Raw genomic sequence first — 19176 nt, forward strand, 5'->3', positions numbered from 1 at the left:
CTTTGCAGGATGGGTATTTGGAAAAGAAACAGGAAGAATCTCCCAGAGGACACCTTGCGCTCCACTGTAGACCATACGTGTGGTCCATGGAGGCTGTCATGGTCACCTGTGTGGGTATTCCTGGGCCCCTCAAGAGGTGAGGCCTGGTCTCCAAAGGATGGACTCTTCTTCTCTGATTGTTGCTCCTCTTCCAGTAAAGGGCAGCCACCTAACCCAGTGCTTCCGCAGACAAGCCAAAGGAGGTCAGCTGGCACTTGAGGGGTGAGATGTTGCCGGAACATGGAAATAACCTGACTTCCTCAGCCCATGGCTCGCTCCAGGCTAAGTGAGGGCATGGGACTGTGACACAAAAGTAGCCTTTAACTGTGTTTTTGGTGAGAAAGTAATCCCCTGTCTTTAGGTTATTTTGCCCCATGATTGAAGACTTCCTCTTGTGAAGCCCTCAGTGCTTTGAGAATGCATTACTCTTAGAAAAGTATAATGCCCCCGCCTCCTTCCACAATTACACAAATAAAATGGCTGACCTGTCGCTCTTGACATTAAAAAAAAAAAAAAAAAAAGATGACAACATGGCCATGACATTTTTTAGACTTCTCTGCTTGTGTACCGAGTGACGCTTTGGATACAGAATGAAGCAACTTGGAGCTCGTAATGGCATACACTTTAAAGGGGAGCTGCCCTCATGTGTGGCCAGTAGCTTCAGGGTGGAACTGAATTCATGTGCTGTGAAGAGTCCACCGTGAGGGCATATCCAAAAGTAGTGGGCCTGAGTAGGGGTTCGTTCATTTTTAGGTCATTCAACAAATGTTTGCCAAGTGCTTTTAGGGTTCCTAAACTTTAAATCCCACCATCCAGAAGAGTCTCTGTAAAATGGCCATCCTCCTCGGGAGATTCAGATTGGATGGGGGTGTATCCACTTTTTGGAGTCCGCTACTTCTCTGTGTTCAGGAGGGGAGGGCGCCCCGGGGCCATCAGCCAGCCTCTGGGGCCTGGCCCGCATCCGCACCCTCAGCTTCCACCTGGTTACTCTTGCCCAACTTTTTCAGACTCTCCAAAAAGGCCTTCCAAGTCTCCGACACACTCTTTTCCAGAAGCCAGCCCTCACTCTCACACTCAGGATCTTCCGGGTTGGACACACTTTCCAGTGCTGTGTGTAGGTAGCGCAGGCCAATTGTGATGGTTACCTGGTGGGGAGAAGAGATTTAGAGGAGGTCTGGGAGAAGGAGCTGGGGGCTGGAGCTATTAGGAAACTGTGCAGGCCACCAGCCTCTTCAACCCCGGGGCCCCACAAGTGTGGCAGGATCTCTGGAGTCTGGGTCGGTTGAGGGCCTGCACACCAGCCTGGCCTGGCGCTCAAGATAGCTGCCTCTTCTCCAGCCCCATTCTCCTCTCTCTCTGGTCACTCTGGGCTCCTTAGGGTCCCATCCACACTTCTTCCCTCTAGTTTTTACCGTTTGCTGTTTGCCTAGAACATTGTTCCTCTCCACATTCACCTGTTAAGTCAGCTTCAGCCTTCTGTGAGTGGCCCTACTACTCACTCTCCTTCCTCCTCTCAGGTTTCACATTCTGAGGGCATTAGTCCCAGGCTTCTCCTCATAACCACCCCATTCCTAGCACAGTGCTTGGCCCTTACTGGGTGTTGGGTAACTATTTGCTATACAGAATTAAAGTCACTCCCTTCTCAGCAAACAGTACCACTGTATGTGGTTTCCTCTACTTCTGTTGTTTTGATTCGTGCAGGGATGAGTGGGTGATTAGTTTGCATTTGTTCACTAGCAGTCATTGCAGCAGGCTATGGAGCCAAAATGCGTGGGTTCAAATCTCAGTCCTGGCACTTGGCCAGCCATGTGACTAAGAAGCCTCAGTTTACTCATCTGGTTTACAGGTTTTCAGATGGAGTGTCTCTGCCGCGTGTGCATGCTGTGTCATGTCAGTAGCCGTAGAGTGCGGTACGTGGTGTGCAGTAAGGATGAATAGACATGTCAGCCTTGGTTGGTTGTTAGTGTGGTAAGTACTGTTTCCACTGTTCTAATGTATTGTGTTACCCACTTGTTTCTACACAGATTCCTGGTTTTATTCTCTTACACACTGTGAGGTAGTGAGGCCTGCTATCAGGGAATGTCCACCCCCTAATCCATCTCATACATTCAGTCTCCTAGCCCCTAGAACAGCACCCCATGGCTGTAGGGCCTCAAGAAACATCTACTGAATCAATGCTCAAGGAGTATTTTATCATTGCAATAGTAGATGACATTAGTAACTAATAGCTTTAGGTTTTTGTTATTGTCGTTGTCTATTGAAAGTTTAATAAAAATATTTTTATGGTGGAAAAACTCACCTCCAGGGGGTCCTTCTGGTATGCATGCTCCCACTCTGATCCCCTCCTGCTTTCCTGAAGGGGGCTTACTGCAGCATTATGAATTTTGCACTTGGTAATGGTTCTCCCTTTGGTTCATGAGTTAGATGTCACCTCCTAACTGGATTGTGAGGCCCAGCAGGGCAAGACTCAGGCCAGAGTCCTAGCGTTAGTAGTTCAGCCACCCTTGTGCCCATCACAGAGTTTGGCTAACCAAAGACCTCATCTAAAAATCAAGGGCACAAAATCAATCGCCCATCCACATTGCTCTTGATGTGACTAGAGGAGAAAGATGGCTTGAGAGAGGCTCCCTGTTTCCAGTGAGCCGTCCTCATCTCATTCTAGCTCCCTAGAATGGTGAGCAAACTGAGAGGCAACCAGTGGGACCCGTTTTCCCACTGACTTCTGTTATCCTTTCAGACTTCTTTTCATGGGTTTTCAGGGGACACGACCTTCTGACCTTCTAGCAGTAAGCTTTTCGCCCAGCTCAACCCACACATACCCAAGACTGTGCCTCAAGGAGTCAATGGCCAATAAAACGATATTCATGTGCCTCAACAATAAAAGAAGACCTCCCTTCCCAACCAGCCCATCCCCAGATTTTACAGTACCTCTAATGTGATGTAGTGAGTTAGAAGCAGTCATCTCAGCCAAGGGCAAACTAAGTGTGAATTTCCATAGCATTAAGAGAACAACTTATTTAAAGGAAACTTTCAGTGAATCTTCTCTAATGGACAAACTTTCCCCACCTAAGGCTTCTTGCTTTGTACTTGTGAATCTGGGGGTCTGGATTTTCTGCTGTTAGCACAAAGCAGGAGCCCCTAAGCCACCTTCTCTACCCCCACGGTTTATCACTCCCTAATACTTGCTTTCATTCAGCACCCAGGACAGCGCCTAGCACTCCTTAGTGTTTAAGAACTAACTCTTCAATAAATGAATAAATGGCTACATCCCAAACTCTTCTGTACAGAGAGGAATTAAGCCTTACAGGTGAGATCAGATGAACACACTAATTAGAATAACAGCTAAATTGCTACCAGAGTCTCCAGAGAATCACAAATCCAAACAGCTCCCATTTCCTGAACACAATGTACGTATTATCTCCTTTTGCCCCCCAGGAATCCCAAAGCTAATGCTATCGGCACCCTATAACAGAGAGGTTAAATAACTTTCCACGACCTCAGACTGAAAAAAACAAAGGCACAGGATGAACCTCTAAAACATGCAAAGTGAAGGAAGCCAGACAGGAAAGTTACATATTGTGATGACATTTATATAAAATGTCCAGAATAGATAAATACACAAGAACAGAGCACAGATTAATGGTTGCCAGGGGCTGGGGGGAAAGAGATGGGGAGTATGCTCCTTAATGGGTATGAGCTTCTCTTTGGGAGTGATGGAAATCTAGAGCTAGATAGAGGTCGTGGTTACACAACATTGTGAATGTACTAACTGCCACTGAATTGCTCACTTTAAATTGTTCGTTTTATGTTCCATGAATTTCACCTCAATAAACTATTTTTAGAGTCAGAGGAAAGAAACAAAAAATAATGGAGGTGCTGGGATTGAAACTTAGGCCTGCCTGACCCACAGCTAGGCTAAGGGCTGGTTCCAAGGAGAGAGACAAGCACTCCAGGCCAGGCCCCACCCATGAAATCCAAATGGAGCAGGTGGCTCCCACTTCCTCACCCCCACCTGGCCCAAAGCCTACCTCAAAGATCCAGACAAGGAGGGCGACAGCACCCATGGAGTTCATGAGGCTGCTGTAGTAGTTCAGCAGGGCAGCCCTGCAGCCATTCACCCATAGGTTCAGCTCCTCTGTCTGGTGGTCGTAGCTGTAATGCGCTGAGTTGTTGGTGAGCTGGTACTGAATGCAGGGCCGTGGTGAGCTGGGGTTGCAGCAGCTGAAGGGAACGCCATCCACCAGGTATCGCCCATCCACATTGCTCTTGATGCGACTAGAGGAGAAAGATGGCTTGAGAGAGGCTTCTTGGATTTCTCACCAGGAGCCAACTCCCCCCATCCCCTGACTCTGAAAATCTATAATATTCATTCATCCATTTGTTCATTCATTCATTCTTGATAAATATTTGTTGTGCATCTACTATGTGCCAGCCACTGTTCTAGGAGCTGAAGAGAGAGAAATGATGGGGCGCCTCGGTGGCTCAGTTGTTAAGCGTCTGCCTTCAGCTTAGGTCATGATTCCAGGGTCCTGGGATTGAGCCCCGCATCGGGCTCCCTGCTCAGCAGGAAGCCTGCTTCTCCCTCTCCCACCCCGCCCCCTGCTTGTGTTCCCTCTCTCACTGTGTCTCTCTCTGTCAAATAAATAAAATCTTAAAAAAAAAAAAAAAAAGAGAGAGAGAGAGAAATTACCCTAGAAAAGCAATCTTCCTGCCTTCCTAGAGCTAATGTCCTACAGGGTTGAGACAGATGATGAATGAAGAAGCAAGTCAGTAAGAAATGTAGAAATTCATCCAACCACCCTGTGGACTGCCAGGCCCTGGCCTGCAAGGATTATTTGGAGCCATGTCAAGCTGGTAGGAACAGGAACAGGACAGGTGGTGACTAGGACAAGACTTGCCAACAACCTTTAGCCCCCAGCCCCGTCTCCAACCTTCTGTCTCCCAATAACAAGTCACTGGGAACCAAGGCCCCCTCTGGCCAGACCTGTTCTATTCAAGAGATGTTTCCAGAAGTCCTGCTCTGGCCCGGGTCTATGTGCAGGCAGGGAATGAGACTGGACAGTCACAGTCCTTGCCGTCAGCTTGCTTGATGTCCACAGTGAACTCTGCCTGTGGCCAGGTGGGCTCTCCTTACTCACCTGAAGGATGCAGTACACATTATTTCTGCACTTCCATTTTTACTATGTATTTGGTTAGGGCGTACCATACATTCATCTGGGTTGAGAATTCAAAAGGGGCAGACATCTTTACAGTAAAGGCTCTCCCCATCCTCTTCAGGCATCTGGGTATGTCCTGTCTGACCTGAGTGCAGTTACCTAGGTGTCTTATGTGCGAGACATCATCAAGCTTCATACTTAAGATCTGTGCGAGTGTATGCCTGTCATCTTGAGTACCAAGTTTTTTTTAATTTGCACATGAACAATACATTACAACGCAATTCAACGTTGTAAGAATTCTATTCTTACAACGCAAGAATAGAAAGCATGTAATTATTTAAAATAGAAATTATAATTCCACTACTGGGTATTCAAAGAAAATGAGAACATTAACTCGAGGAGCACCTGGCTGTCTCAGTCATTGGCGCATGTGACTCTTGATCTCTGGGTTGTGAGTTCAGGCCCCACATTGAGTGTAGAGGTTATTTAAAAATAAAATCTTGAAAGAAGAAGATATTAAGTTGAAAAGATATATGTACCCCTGTGTTCACTCCAGCATTATTTATAAAAGCCAAAACATGGCAACAACTTAAATGTCCATTGATGAGTGAATGGATAAAGAAACTTTGGTACACACACACAGTGGTATATTATTCAGCTATAAAAAAAAATCTTTAAAAGAAATCTATAAAAAAAGAAATCTTGCCATTTGCAACAACACGGATGGACCTTGAGGACATTATGCCAAGTGAAATAATAAAAACAAATACAATTTGATCTCACTTATATGTGGACTCTAAAAACAAAACAAGCCAAAAAACCAAGTTTATAGATACAGAGAAATTTTGTGGTTACCAGAGGCAGGTGAGATAGGTGGGTAAAATGGCTGTTGGTGACCAAAGTAGATGCTTCCAGTTATAAATAAATAAGTCCTGGGGATGTAATATACAGCATGGTGACTATAGTTAATAATGCTGTATAGCCTATTTGAAAGCTGCCAAGAGAGTTAATCTTGAAGTTTCTTATCACCAGAAAAAAAATTCTCTAACTATATATGGTGATGGATGCTAGCTAGATTTATTGTGGTGATAACTTTGCATTTTATTCAAACAAAAAATCGTATGTTGTATCCAAAACTAATATAATGTTGCATGTCAACTATACCTCAACAATATATAAATAAATAATAGAAATTGTTTTCAAGGGGCGCCTGGGTGGCTCAGTTAAGGTCTGCCTTTGGCTCAGGTCACGATCTCAGGGTCCTGGGATTGAGCCCGCATGGGGCTCCCTGCTCAGTGGGAAGCCTGCTTCTCCCTCACCCTCTGCCCCTACCCCCACTTGTGCTCCCGCTCTCTTTCTCTCTATGCGCTCTCTCAAATAAATAAAATTGTCAAAAAACATTAATAAAAAATTCTTTTCAACAATGTTCATTGAAATGGTAATTTCAATTTTTAGCTTCTGAATGTCCGTGTTTAGTCTGCCACTCATTCTTGTCCCTTGACCTCCAGGTGCACCCAGCTGTAGCCAACTGTCTGTCCTTCTAAAAAGGTTTCATACGGGGCATCTGGGTGACTCAGTCATTGGGCATCTGCCTTCGGCTCAGGTCATAATCCCAGGGTCTTGGAATCGAAACCCGCATCAGGGTCCCTGTTCGGCAGGAAGCCTGGTTCTCCCTCTCCCACTCCCCCACTTGTGTTCCCTCTCTTGGCTGTGTCTCTCTCTATCAAATAAGTAAAATCTTTCAATAAATAAATAATAAAAAGGCTTCATACATGAAAAGTAAACACAGAATCTGCAAATATTCTTATTCTTCCTGTTTTTTTACCCCGATGGTAATGTACTGTCTTGAACCTTTCTCTTTTCCTTTAGCAGAATCTTTGAGATCTTTTTATGTCTACTAGTGAAGAGTGTTCTCCAGCTTTTTTGTTTTGTGTTTTTTTTTAATTAGTGATGGACATTCTTTTTTTTTTTTAAGGTTTTATTTATTTATTTGACAGAGATCACAAGTAGGCAGAGAAGCAGGCAGAGAGAGAAGGGGAAACAGGCTCCCTGCCAAGCAGAAAGCCCGATGTGGGGCTTGATCCCAGGACCCTGGGATCATGACCTGAGCTGAAGGCACAGGCTTGAACCTACTGAGCCACCTAGGTGCCTCTGTCTTCCAGGTTTTTAATGAGCTGCATGGTATCACCATTGTATAGGTGATCCATGGGATACTAGTCAGTTCCCTACTGCTGGATATTTAGGGTTTTCCCAGTGGCCTGTCAATACAAACATTTTGGGTATTGTGAATATATCTAGAGGGTCAATTCCTAGAGAGGTATCCCTGCATCAAAGGGTGGGTCCATCTGTGATTACCCTAGATCCCTGCCATATTTCACTCTGGAGTTTGTACAATCACATCCCCAACAGACATGCATGAGACAACCTATCCTTCATGGCTATACCCACACAGGTTTGATTTTTGACCTTTGCCAACCTGATAGCTGGAAGATAGTATCTAACTTCCATTTTCCTCATTTTGAATGAAGTTGAGTATCTTCTGCTATGTTGAAGGGTCATGTGTGGTTCCATTTCTGTGAACTGTCTGTTGATCAGTATAATTAAGACTTTAGGAATGTTCTGCACAATGTGGCCTCCTTGGTTCCAGAACAGTCCTTGCCTGGGTTACGGTGACCATATTTTCACACACTCTCCAGTCCCTGACCTCTACGCTCTGGGCAGGACCCTTGCCCAGAGAAAGGGTGGGTCTGGGTACACAGGAGATCCAGAACAGTGGTAAGAGCAGGATCACCTGAACTTACTCCCAGTCCATTCCTCTGGACAAGTTCCTCTGCCTCTCTAGGCCTCAGCTTCCTCATCTGTAAAATAGAGTTGATATGAGATTGTATGAAGGCATGCATGTAAAAAGTCTTGGAAGAGTGGCTGGTACGTAGTAAATTCGCAACAAGCATGGACTCATGGCCAAGCCTAGGTGAGGCGATGGAGCAGGAGCCTTCACATGTGCTCTGTGTGCTCTCAGGAAACAACTGTGACAATGAACAGACCACTCAACACCACTGGGCAGTAGACACTTAGGAGCAGGTGGCAGGGTTTCTGCCAACCAAGAAGAAGAGACTATGAGAGTCTTCTGTGGGGACAGCAACCATGTCTGTAAGAGCACAGCTCACTGCTGACCTGAGGCAAGCCCTATTAGACATTTGTCGCTGACTAAAGCGGTTGCTACTGAAGTTCTTCCTTGAGTCTAACTGAGTGCACCGAGAGCACAGTGGGAGCAGAAACCCCTCTGCTCTCTCCCTGCAGACCCAGCTCAGCATCTGGTGGTGGGACCCTGGGTGGTCCAAGTTGGGAAGACTGAAGCAGAAAGGCTATCAGTTTGGGATTCCTGTCCCCCTCTTGAGCCAGCAGTCCCTGCCCAACTGAGCAGACAGTAATCTCCCATCCCCAGTCTCTTGATGCTGGGGGTCTCTGAGCTCAATTTCTGTCTGTCCTTTTTCCTGACCTGCAGGCTGTCCCTTTAGCTTTCTCCCACCATCACAACATCCCACCTGGGCCATTCCCAATATCCCCATGAGAAGAGTGAAGATAGTAGAGGGACCCAGACTTTGAGTCCCAAGTCTGCCTTTCTGATCTGTGGAACTTCATCCTCTGGACCTCTGTGAGTTGGGGATTACCCTCTTGGGAGCTGTGGGGAGCTTTAAATGAGGAAAGGTGTGGAATGCACTTGACACAGGCCCTCAGAGAATGCCCATGGCCAGGTAGGCAGGACCTTGCAATCCACCAGATTGTTCTACAGAAGAAGTGGTGAACAAGAAGTGGGATACTAGCCCATAGCAGTTGCCCACTCCTCCCCTCAGAGATTCTTCAGAGTCTCTTAGGTCCTTCCTGTCTGTTGGAGGTTCTTGCTCCTTATGCACTCTCCAGGCGTATTAAGCTGGGGTAAAACCTGTGGACCTGCCTCATACATATTACATGTGTATCTGAAGTGAAGGCCAGGCTTGCAGTTGTGTGAGCTGAGGCCAGTGAGGCTCTGAGCTACCCTTACTCTGCAGGCTGGCCTTCTGGAGAGCCCTTATCTTTCCTCCTCACCTAGCTCACTCTCCCAAGTGGAAAAATCACCTTGCTAGCCTTGTTAAGACAAAGCTACGTCTCCCCTCAGATTGGGATTCTCTGAGTTAGGATTGTGTCTTCCCCCTCAGACTGGGGCTCCCTGAGGACTAGGCTCTGTCTCCCCTCAGACTGGGGCTCCCTGAGGACAAGGCTGTGTCTCCCCATCAGACTGGGCTACCACTGCAGGGCTGTGTCTCCCCCCTCAGACTGGGGTTCCCTGAGGACAAGGCTGTGTCTCCCCTCAGACTGGAGCTCTCTGAGGGCAGGGCTGTGACTCCTTCTCACACTGGGCTCCCTGAGAGCAGGGCTGTGTTTCCCATTTGTGTCTTCCCTCACCACCTGCAGTACTTTATATCCAGTAACATTCCAAAAAAAAAAATTTTAAGGAAATGCTAATACTGTACTGCTGTATATCAACTGCTATATGTGTATTGTTCCATTTACTCTCTACCATGCCCCTGTCATGTCATTTCTCAGATGAGATAACTGAGTCTGACAAAGGCCAGGTGAATTGCCAAGGTTCCCACAAGTATCACTTAGCATTCCAGTTGGGGACTGATTCATTATCAGTTATATTCCTGCCTTCCCTACTCCCCTCCACTGTTTATTTCCATATGCCTTTCCTTGTTCATTTATTGATTTACCTCCTAAATTAAGTTGGTTTTTCCAGAAAAACTCTGACATGATGATTTTCCCAAGTCATATATGACTTGGCTGTGGCTGAGTATGCTAGAAAACAGGTCTTATCTTAATCAAGACCCTTACAAGCCCTGGTGAGCCCTGAGCAGAGCAAGATTTGTAGCCTGGGAAATACTCTGATATAAATAGCCAGCTCACCACCTAAGGAGCTCTCCTTGCCTGGCTTTGTCTTAAGAGGGTGAGTGGGGCCTTAATCTGTCGTTGGAACCAGGACAAGCAGTAAGTAAACAAGGTGATGCTTCTAGAGGAGAGGAGGGTGTGGGACCTACTTCCAGAGGTGTGAGACCCCAACAGATCCTAGGCTGGGTGCCCAGGGAAGTTTCACCCTCTATCAAGTCAGACCTGCCTCCCCTATGCTGTTCTGGGCGTTGTCCTCAGGCATTTCCAGTATGAGGGGAGAAGAAACCACACAGCCCTCAAGAAGCCCCAGTCTGAGTGGGGAGATACAGTCCTGCCCTCAGGAAGCCTCAGTCTGATGGGAGGAGACATAGTCCTGCCCTCAGGAGAACACCACTCTGAGGAGGAGACACAGCACAGCCCTCAAGGAATCCCAGTCCGAGGGGAAACTCAGTCTTGCCTTCAGGGAGCTCCTAGCCAAGGTCTGGTCTTCATGAAATCTCTGTAAATTGTGCAGAAAGAGTGAACAGAAGTCTGTAGCCTGTGGATTCCCTGAGTGGGACAGGAAACTGAGAGAGCTTGGTGCCAACTTCTCCTTCAGACTGAGGGCTCCAGGCCAACCCCTCCTGGATGTGACAGTGCCTGGTGCTAAGGCCTCTTACCCCAAGACACTAAAGCTCTGCTCATCCTGAAATCAGGGGACACTTCGAAGGAATTGCTATAAACTGGCTGAAGACTTCACTCTCTTCATGTGATGCACTAAGATATACAAGGCACCCCAGGAAGTGTTCTTGCTAAAACCAAACCTGAATCCAAGCCCACCTCAGCCCTAACTACTGGCTTATGGGGACATAAGAACAACTTAGATGAAACCACTTGGCTGCTGTTGCCCGGCTGAGAATGTAAGGAATTCTTTAGGACGAATAGCCCCATTCCTTCAATACACACATGGCATGACAGTAACTGTTCTAGAGTAAAAGAAACAAAAGTGGGGGTGCCTGGGTGGCTCAGTGGATTAAGCCTCTGCCTTTGGCTCAGGTCATGATCTCAGAGTCCTGGGAACGAGCCCCCCGTATGAGGCTCTCTGCTCAGCAGGGAGCCTGCTTCCTCCTCTCTCTCTCTGCCTGCCTCTCTGCCTACTTGTGATCTCTGCCTGTCAAATAAATAAATAAAATCTTTAAAAAAAAAAAAAAGAAACAAACAAAGGTGATCAAAGAACGAAATGCGCGATGTGGGCTTTGTTTTGCTCCTGATTTGAACAAACCAACTGGAAAAGATAGTTTGAGGCAATCAGAGAAGACTGAACAGACCAGATGATCTTGCTAGTTTTGTTGGTCATGATTACTATTGTGCTTATATCAAACAAAAACAAAAAGACAAAAAACAAACCCTCTTTACCTGTTAGAAATGCCTCCACAAGTATTTACAGGTGAAAGGAAACCATGCCCAGGATTTGCTTTAAGATACTCAGGAGGTGGTGCCTGGGTGGCTCAGGGGGTTAAAGCCTCTGCCTTCGGCTCAGGTCATGGTCCCAGGGTCCTGGGATCGAGCCCCGCATTGGGCTCTCTGCTCAGCAGGGAGCCTGATTCCCTCTCTCTCTGCCTGCTTCTCTGCCTACTGGTGATCTCTGTCTGTCAAATAAATAAAATCTTTTAAAAAAAAAAAGATACTCAGAGGGGATAATGTGTGTTTGGGAGAATGGTAGAAATGAAACAAGAAAAGAAGAATGTGTGTTCTGTTGAAGCTAAGAGAGGTGTACGTAGAAAGCCATCATCTCTCTACTTTGGTGAATGCTTGAAATTTTCCATGATGAAAATCAAAAATGCAATAAAATAAAACAAGCACTGGATAGGAACTACAAACCTCTGTCTTGATAACTTACCCTGAAGATTCAGGGGCTGAGGGGGACAGCATCCCTGGACATGGCTTCTCCCTCCGAGGGCTTCCCCCAGTTATAAGGGAGCATGTCTCCCCACCCACAGGAGCACCAGTCCAGAGCTGGTGAGAAGGTAGACACAGGGTAGAGCAAGCCCCAAGCCTCGCTTGCCACAGGCCGCAGGCAGCCTCGCTAGTGTCTCTGGTTTCTGTGCGGCCACCTCACGAGTATCTAGGACCTGGGCACAGAAGAACTGGAATCCAGTCAATCCACAGAAGTTTCTCAAGCCTAGGTCATCTCTGCCGACACCTTTCACTGTCCCTCTGGAGGAGGACGACATTGATGACAAGAAGACAGAGAAAGACAGGATGAGAGAAGACAGCGTGGCCTGGATAATTCCAAGTTTCAGTCGGTAAGGGCACAGATTCATCTAACACTGAAGCTATGCAAGGTGACTTCGACATCACTGGCAAGCAGCATGGTCGTCTGGAAGGAGCAGAATTACAACCTGGCCCTCCATCCAACAGGATATCATTTGTCCATAAAAGGGAAGGACAGTCTAACAAATGTAGCAACATGGTTGAACTTCGAAAACATTATGCTAAGTCAGAGGAGCCAGGCCCAAAAGGACCAATATTGTATGATTTCATTCAAATGAGGTGTCCAGAAGAGGGAGGAATACAGAGACAGAGAGGAGACAGTGGTTCTTTAGAGGTAGGCCATGGGAGGCCAGGATACAGGCCATCCCTGCCCCATGATGAAAATGTTCTAGAGTGAGCTATGGTATTGACTGGTAGCACAGCTCTATGGACATGCCATTGAACTGTCCTCTTTCAGTGGGTGAGTTGTAAGGAATGTGAATGATATCAATAAGCCTGGTTTTTAAAAATCGACCCCTGCTTCTTGCTGTGAGATTCAACCTGAGGCTCCCATCCTATGAAATATAGAAATAAAATAGATATATTTTTCCTATAAATAAAATAGATATAGAAATAAAAATAGAATAATAATAGTAGTAGTAATAATAATAGAATAGAAATAGAAAAAAATAGATATATATTTTCTATAAAATAGAGAAAACAATACCTAACAGAAGAACAACACCTAAAAGAATTATAAACTCCCCAGGGAGGGGTTTTGTGCAGAATGAATGTGGGACCTGACAACAGAGTGATAGGGCAGACTGGGGGTGGGGTGTGGCCAGCAGGCTATTTGCCTGGGACTGCCAGGGTGGGGCAGATGGGGAGATTCTAAACTCATAAAAATCTGGGGTGGGGCGCCTGGGTGGCTCAGTGGGTTAGGCTTCTGCCTTCACTCAGGCTCTCTGCTCAGTGGGAGTCTACTTCTCCCTCTCCCTCTACCCGGAGCCCCTGCCTATTCTCTCTCTCTCTTTCTCTCTCTCTTTTTCTCACCATCTCTCTCAAGTGGATTAAAAAAAGAAATCTTTTTTGGGGCACCTGGGTGGCTCAGTAGGTTAAGCCTCTGCCTTCGGCTCAGGTCATGATCTCAGGGTCCTGGGATCGAGCCCCGCATCGGGCTCGCTGCTCGGCAGGGAGCCTGCTTCCCCCCCCCACCCCTGCCTGCTTCTCTGCCTACTTGTGATCTCTCTGTCAAATAAATAAATAAAATCTTTAAAAAAAAAAAAAAAGATTCTCAAAAAAAAAAAAGAAATCTTTTTAAAAAATCTTCAGTTGAGGGGCGCCTGGGTGGCTCAGTGGGTTAAGCCGCTGCCTTTGGCTCAGGTCGTGATCTCAGAGTCCTGGGATCAAGCCCCGTATCGGGCTCTCTGCTCAGCAGGGTGCCTGCTTCCTCCTCTCTCTCTGCCTGCCTCTCTGCCTGCTTGTGATCTCCGTCTGTCAAATAAATAAATAAAATCTTTAAAAAAAAAATCTTCAATTGATATTGTTTAGTCCAGGAGCCTTCAGGAAAGTCTTTGATCTTAAAGATCCCCCTAAGAAATCTCTAAACACCAGCCACCCCTCCATGGTGTTTTTTTTTTTTTTAAGATTTTATTTATTTATCTGACAGAGAGAGCACAAGCGGACAGAGCAGCAGGCAGAGAGAGAAAGGGAGAGGGAGAAACAGGCTTCCCGCTGAGCAGGGAGCCCAACGTGGGGCTCTATCCCAGGACCCTGGGACCATGACCCAAGCCGAAGGCAGCCGCCCAACTGACTGAGCCACCCAGGCACCGCACCCCTCCATGTTTGCCGGGACCACAAGCTCTGTGCTCAGTTTGTCAGGGGACCATTGGAGGAGGGGCATTGCTTGGGAGGTCCCAGGGAGCCCTGTGTGCAGGAACCCAGTTCCACCTTTCAGCACCCAGGCTGGAAATGTTTTCTGTAGCCCAGTCCAGCAAGGTGTGCATCGTATGGAATGAAGAGAGATGTCCCAGGGGCAGAGCCTCCAGAAAGGACCAGAAGTCATTGGCACTAGACACTGCCCTACCCAGGACCAGTGTCACTGGAGGAGCTTGGTACATTTTCTGCAGTCTTCCCACCAACCAGCTCACTGCTCCTGGGATTACCTCCCAGAGTCTTCAGGGTCAAGGAGGAAACTGAGGCCACCCCAGCCTTTTTATTGGCTAATCTGAATTTGGTGGGGAGAGGAAAAAGAGAAAAAAGTGAAGAATTCCTTAAAAAATTTTTTGGTGAAAGGAGAGTCTAGGTGGCTCAGTTGATTAAGTGTCTGCCTTCAGCTCAGGTCATGATCCTGGGGTCCTGGGATCGAGCCCATCAGGCTCCCTGCTCGGTGGGGAGTCTGCTTCTCTTTCTCCCACTCCCCCCGCTTGTTCTTTCTCTCTGTGTGTCAAATAAACAAATAAACCCTTTAAAAAAAAAAAAAAAGTCTTGGGGCACCTGGCTGGCTCAGTGGGTTAAGCCTCTGCCTTCGCCTCAGGTCATGGTCTCAGGGTCCTGGGATCAAGCCCTACTCTCTGCTCCGCGAGGGGCTTGCTTCCCCCCACTCCCTGCCTGCCTCTTTGCCTACTTGTAATCTCTGTCAAATAAATAAATAAAATCTTAAAAAAAAAAAAAAAAAGAAGAAGTCTTGGTGGAAGATGCCGCTTCTCCCTGGTCCTGCCCTCTGGCCAGGACCCACCCCTGCCTCTCTTGGGTCTGCTGCCTCCGGATCCCTCCACTGAGGATGCTGCTGAGAAAACCCAGAGAAAGTAAATGTTTCCTACTTCCCACCACTTGGCCTCCCCAAAATCAAGTACACTTGATTGTTCAGAGGAGGATTTTCAGGGGCCAGCTTTGTCAGGAAAACTAATAATTCTCCTAAGTAAAGAAGTCAAGACATGAAAAAAATGTGAGCATCTGGAAAGGGAGGAAATGACAACACTCACAGGTGTTGTCCACTGGTCAAACATGAGAATTTGCAGAAAGCAATGACGTGGTCCTCTATCTGTGAAGGTGACCCTATGAGACTGTACCCTAAGCACAGGAGGGTGACCTCGTGGGAGGTTTTGGAAAGGAGAAAGGCATTTCAGTTCTAACATTGTCTTAAGACTAGCTTTATGGAAAGTTACAGCCAACAGGTACACTTTCCACCTGGAAACTTAGTTTAAGGGAAGTAAGAGAGAGACAGAGACAAAGAGACAAAAGCCAAAGCCTACTCCAGTGTTACCAGAAGAGGCAAATTAGAACACCCTAAATGCCTAAGGGTGTCCTTTCAGTGAGTGTAATATGATGCATCACTGAAACATGATCCCTTTCACAAATACTTGATGATCTCACTGACCTGTAAAATCTAAAAAACCAAACACATAGAAACAGAGACTAGACTGGTGGTTGCGGTTGCTGGGGGCGGGGAGAGGGAAAGAGAGTTGTTGGTGAAAGGGTGCAAACTTCCAGTGATAAGATGAGTAAGTTCTAGGGATCTCCTGCACAACATGGCGATTATAGTTAACTATACTGTGTTAGATCCTTGAAACTTGCTAAGGGAGTTCTCGCCACAAAAAAAAACAATGGCCATTACGTGCCATGATGCACGTGTCAGCTAACGTGACCGTAGTAATCACTTTGCAATACCTAAGTGTGTCAAATCAACATGTTCTGTGCCTTAAACACACGCTAGGCTATTTGTCAATTATATTTAAACAAAGCTGGGGAGAAAACAGTTGTTTTGAACATTATGCAAATATTACGTGATCATATTACAAAATGGGGCGCTCAGTTGTATTTATTCCATGGTTACGCTATTTATTATGCAAATGTTAACAAGACTAAAGCAAAATGGGAGGAAATTAAAGCCATTAGTCTGTGGTGGGTGAGAATCTGGCTTGAATTCTTTTTCCTGTTTTTGTTTCTCTTAATGTTGTCACCGCATTTTTTTGTGTAGCTGAGAAACTTTTTTTTAAGTCAGCGAGTTAGGATAGCTTCACTCCAGCAAGTTGGTATGAAGCATTGAGGTGGTTCGGATCAAGCCTGCTGTTTGCCCGACAATGCAGATAAGCCAGCCATTGGGAGTAGAACAAGCTGGAGAATTTCTCTGCTCCGGGCCAAGAGGAGATTTGGGGATTACAGAGAGACTTTGTACATCTCTCCTGCAACTAACTTTGTGCAGAAGGCAATCAAGGAAAACAAGAGGAAAAAGGAAAGCCCTTTCTTATTTGCTCACAAAGGCTGTTTCCGCTTCACCCCCTCTCCCACGCCCATGCCCAGGAATTCTGCTTGTCCCTCCTGCAGCAGATTGTGTGAGTCCTGCCGCCTTGTGCTGTCCCTGCAAGACCTTTCACCTAGGAAGGGCAAAGCGATTTACCAGCCTCTCCTTGACTGGAGATTTGTAGCAGTAATCCCCAGCCACAGAGAAAATAGAAACCCCAACAGTGACCTTCAGTCTGACTTTCCTTCCATCTGAGGTGCAGCTAAGCTAGCCCATCTGGGCTTCCTGGGTGTTGTCCGGGCTTCAGCCGTGCCCTGCGGCCGGCGTGCCCAGCACCCTGTGTGCAAGTCCCCCTGGACTCACCAGTCTTACCCAGGACCAACCTGGATGAACAGCTGACCCCTTGCCTCAGCCAGGGAATGGGTTGGATGGGATGGAAAGAAGAGGTGAGGACGAGCCACAGGCTCAGGGCAGGCCACCCTTTCCCTGGAAAATGACTTGAGACCCATAATGGTGGGTCTTTCGGGAAGAGCAGCGGGCCAGAGTCAGACGCTCTCACCTCCACCTCTAGCTCACCAGTACTACGTTGCACCTCAGGATTTTATTTTTATTCACACGGCAAATACTCTAGAAACATTATTGTGTCACACTATCGTGATTCAAGAAGTACACACCAGCAGGCATTTAATAGGCACCTGCTGTATGCCAGGCTCTAGATGAAGCTAGGAGGTGACCTCTCAAGATTATCTATTCCAGTGCCTTCATTTAAAAGATGGGCAAGCAGGGGTCGGGAGTGGCAAGTGACTTACCCAAGGTCACAAGCTAAGTTACAACACATCCTAGACTATAGCCTGGACCTCCTGACTGCCCTGTCCTCTGCTCTTTCCACCACACCCAAGGACAAACACCTTGAGATGCTCCGAGTCAGAAGGTTGGAAAACAAGGGGAACTAACCAGGAAATTTAAGTTCTGGGACTGAATGCATGAACTTTGAGTGAATAAGATGAAGAACCAAGTGACATCTCAGTATTTGTGATCTGTGAGTGCCCCATCCCTACTGAATGAAGCAGACTCACATTCCTGGCTGTGTCTTCCTCCCTGGAGACTCCTATCCAAGCAACTTCTATAACTCGACACCTTCCTCCGACAGCCATTCCTCAGCCAGACATTAGGTGGAACATATGACATCGCCATCTTTATAGGTAAAAAATGTTAGCATATTGGCAACTTTCTATAGGCCAAGCGAATCCAGCCTCCCACACACCGTACTAAGTTGTGACACAGAGCACCCCCATGGGCCTCCGAGTCCCCATCTAGCTCTGACCCCAGGACCAGAGACCACTCACTCTTTGACTTCTTTGGAGGAGAAGTCCAGGTAGCGATTGCTGATCCACTGAATCTCAAACCAGTCTCGAAAGCCATTGTTGCCACAGCATTTGAACTCAATCTGCAGCATGTCGATGGTCTTCTTCATGAAACACCTGCCAGGGGTATCTGTGTCTCGGTAGTACTTCATGCCATTCTTGAGCCCGTGGGCCAGGGTGCTCTCCAGGGAGCCCCGCATGAGGAAGCAGCAGAGGGTCACCAGCAAGAGGGCAATGTTGAAGAGGACACAGACAGCCAAGTATGGCTTCAGCCAGGGCTTCCACTTGGCGTACTTGGCAGGGTCCAGGGCGTCATAGCAGATCTTGCCCGCCAGAGAGTTGAAGACACAGGACAGCATCCCCATCCCTATCAAGGAGTTGGGCACAAAATGGCTCTCTGAATTATTCATCACTTCACTCCTCTTCCGCAGTTCGATCTTAAGGAATAGCCCTAGGCTGAAGATGACGATGCCAGCCAACACCGAGAGCCAGTTCATGAGCCAGAGCCCTTGGGCCAATTTCACCCGCTTCATCTGGTCAAATTTGACCTTCAGCAGCGCCATGCTTGCCGAGTGCAGTCCAGGCAGCTTCCCACAGCACAGCTCCCACTCCTGACCTTCGTGAGCCTGGAGGCTGAAAACTCAGGGCCTTGGGAAGGGAGCAGATGGCCCACGCTGCAGGGAGCCACCCTGGGAGCTGCCCATGTTGAGCTCCTTCCCCTGGGACCCCCAGGGACGTAGTCGTGGTAATGGGCTGCAGAGGCGCAGCTCAGGAAGGGGCCCAGTCTCTATGATGTTCCTACAGCTTCCTTCCTGGCCAAGCAGAGAGAGCCTGAACGCTGCAGATTAAAAGTGGGGACCACAAGACATCTCGCTAATCTCATTAGCCAGGTTCATCCCATTAGATAAAGCTGTGCCAGTTTCAGAGCATGGCCAAGAGGAGCCTAAACGGACACCCTGGAGCAGAGAGCTCTGGGTTCAGCTTGAAGAACCAGGACCAAGAACAAGACTGGCCAGAGGAGTGGGCTCTCCTTGAGGGCTGGCTCAGATCACGTGGCTCCCTGGAGGCCCGTTTCCAGGCCAGACTCTCTCAAATTCAGAGCTTTCTCCGGGACAAAAGACATTATTATCTAAGTTGAAAAAGAAATGACAGACTGTGGGAAAATATTTACAACATGTTAAAAAAAAAAAAAAAAAAGAATAAACCTTTTTTTTTT

The 19176-nt window shown here is 47.3% G+C and overlaps 1 protein-coding gene across 1 annotated transcript; it reads right to left on the bottom strand.

Annotated features, from left to right (window-relative positions):
• Positions 1 to 560: 560 nt before the first annotated feature.
• PRPH2 (peripherin 2) lies at positions 561 to 18586 on the bottom strand. Its single transcript, XM_044237324.1, has 3 exons — positions 17943 to 18586; positions 4068 to 4314; positions 561 to 1184 (listed from the first exon to the last, which is right to left on the bottom strand). Exons 1-3 carry the CDS (start codon positions 18521 to 18523, stop codon positions 972 to 974), a joined length of 1041 nt encoding a protein of 346 aa, XP_044093259.1. The 5' UTR covers positions 18524 to 18586; the 3' UTR covers positions 561 to 971.
• Positions 18587 to 19176: the final 590 nt, after the last annotated feature.

This window comes from Neovison vison, chromosome 1, assembly GCF_020171115.1.
Source record: "Neovison vison isolate M4711 chromosome 1, ASM_NN_V1, whole genome shotgun sequence".
In the NCBI taxonomy this organism is placed as follows: Eukaryota; Metazoa; Chordata; class Mammalia; order Carnivora; family Mustelidae; genus Neogale; species Neogale vison.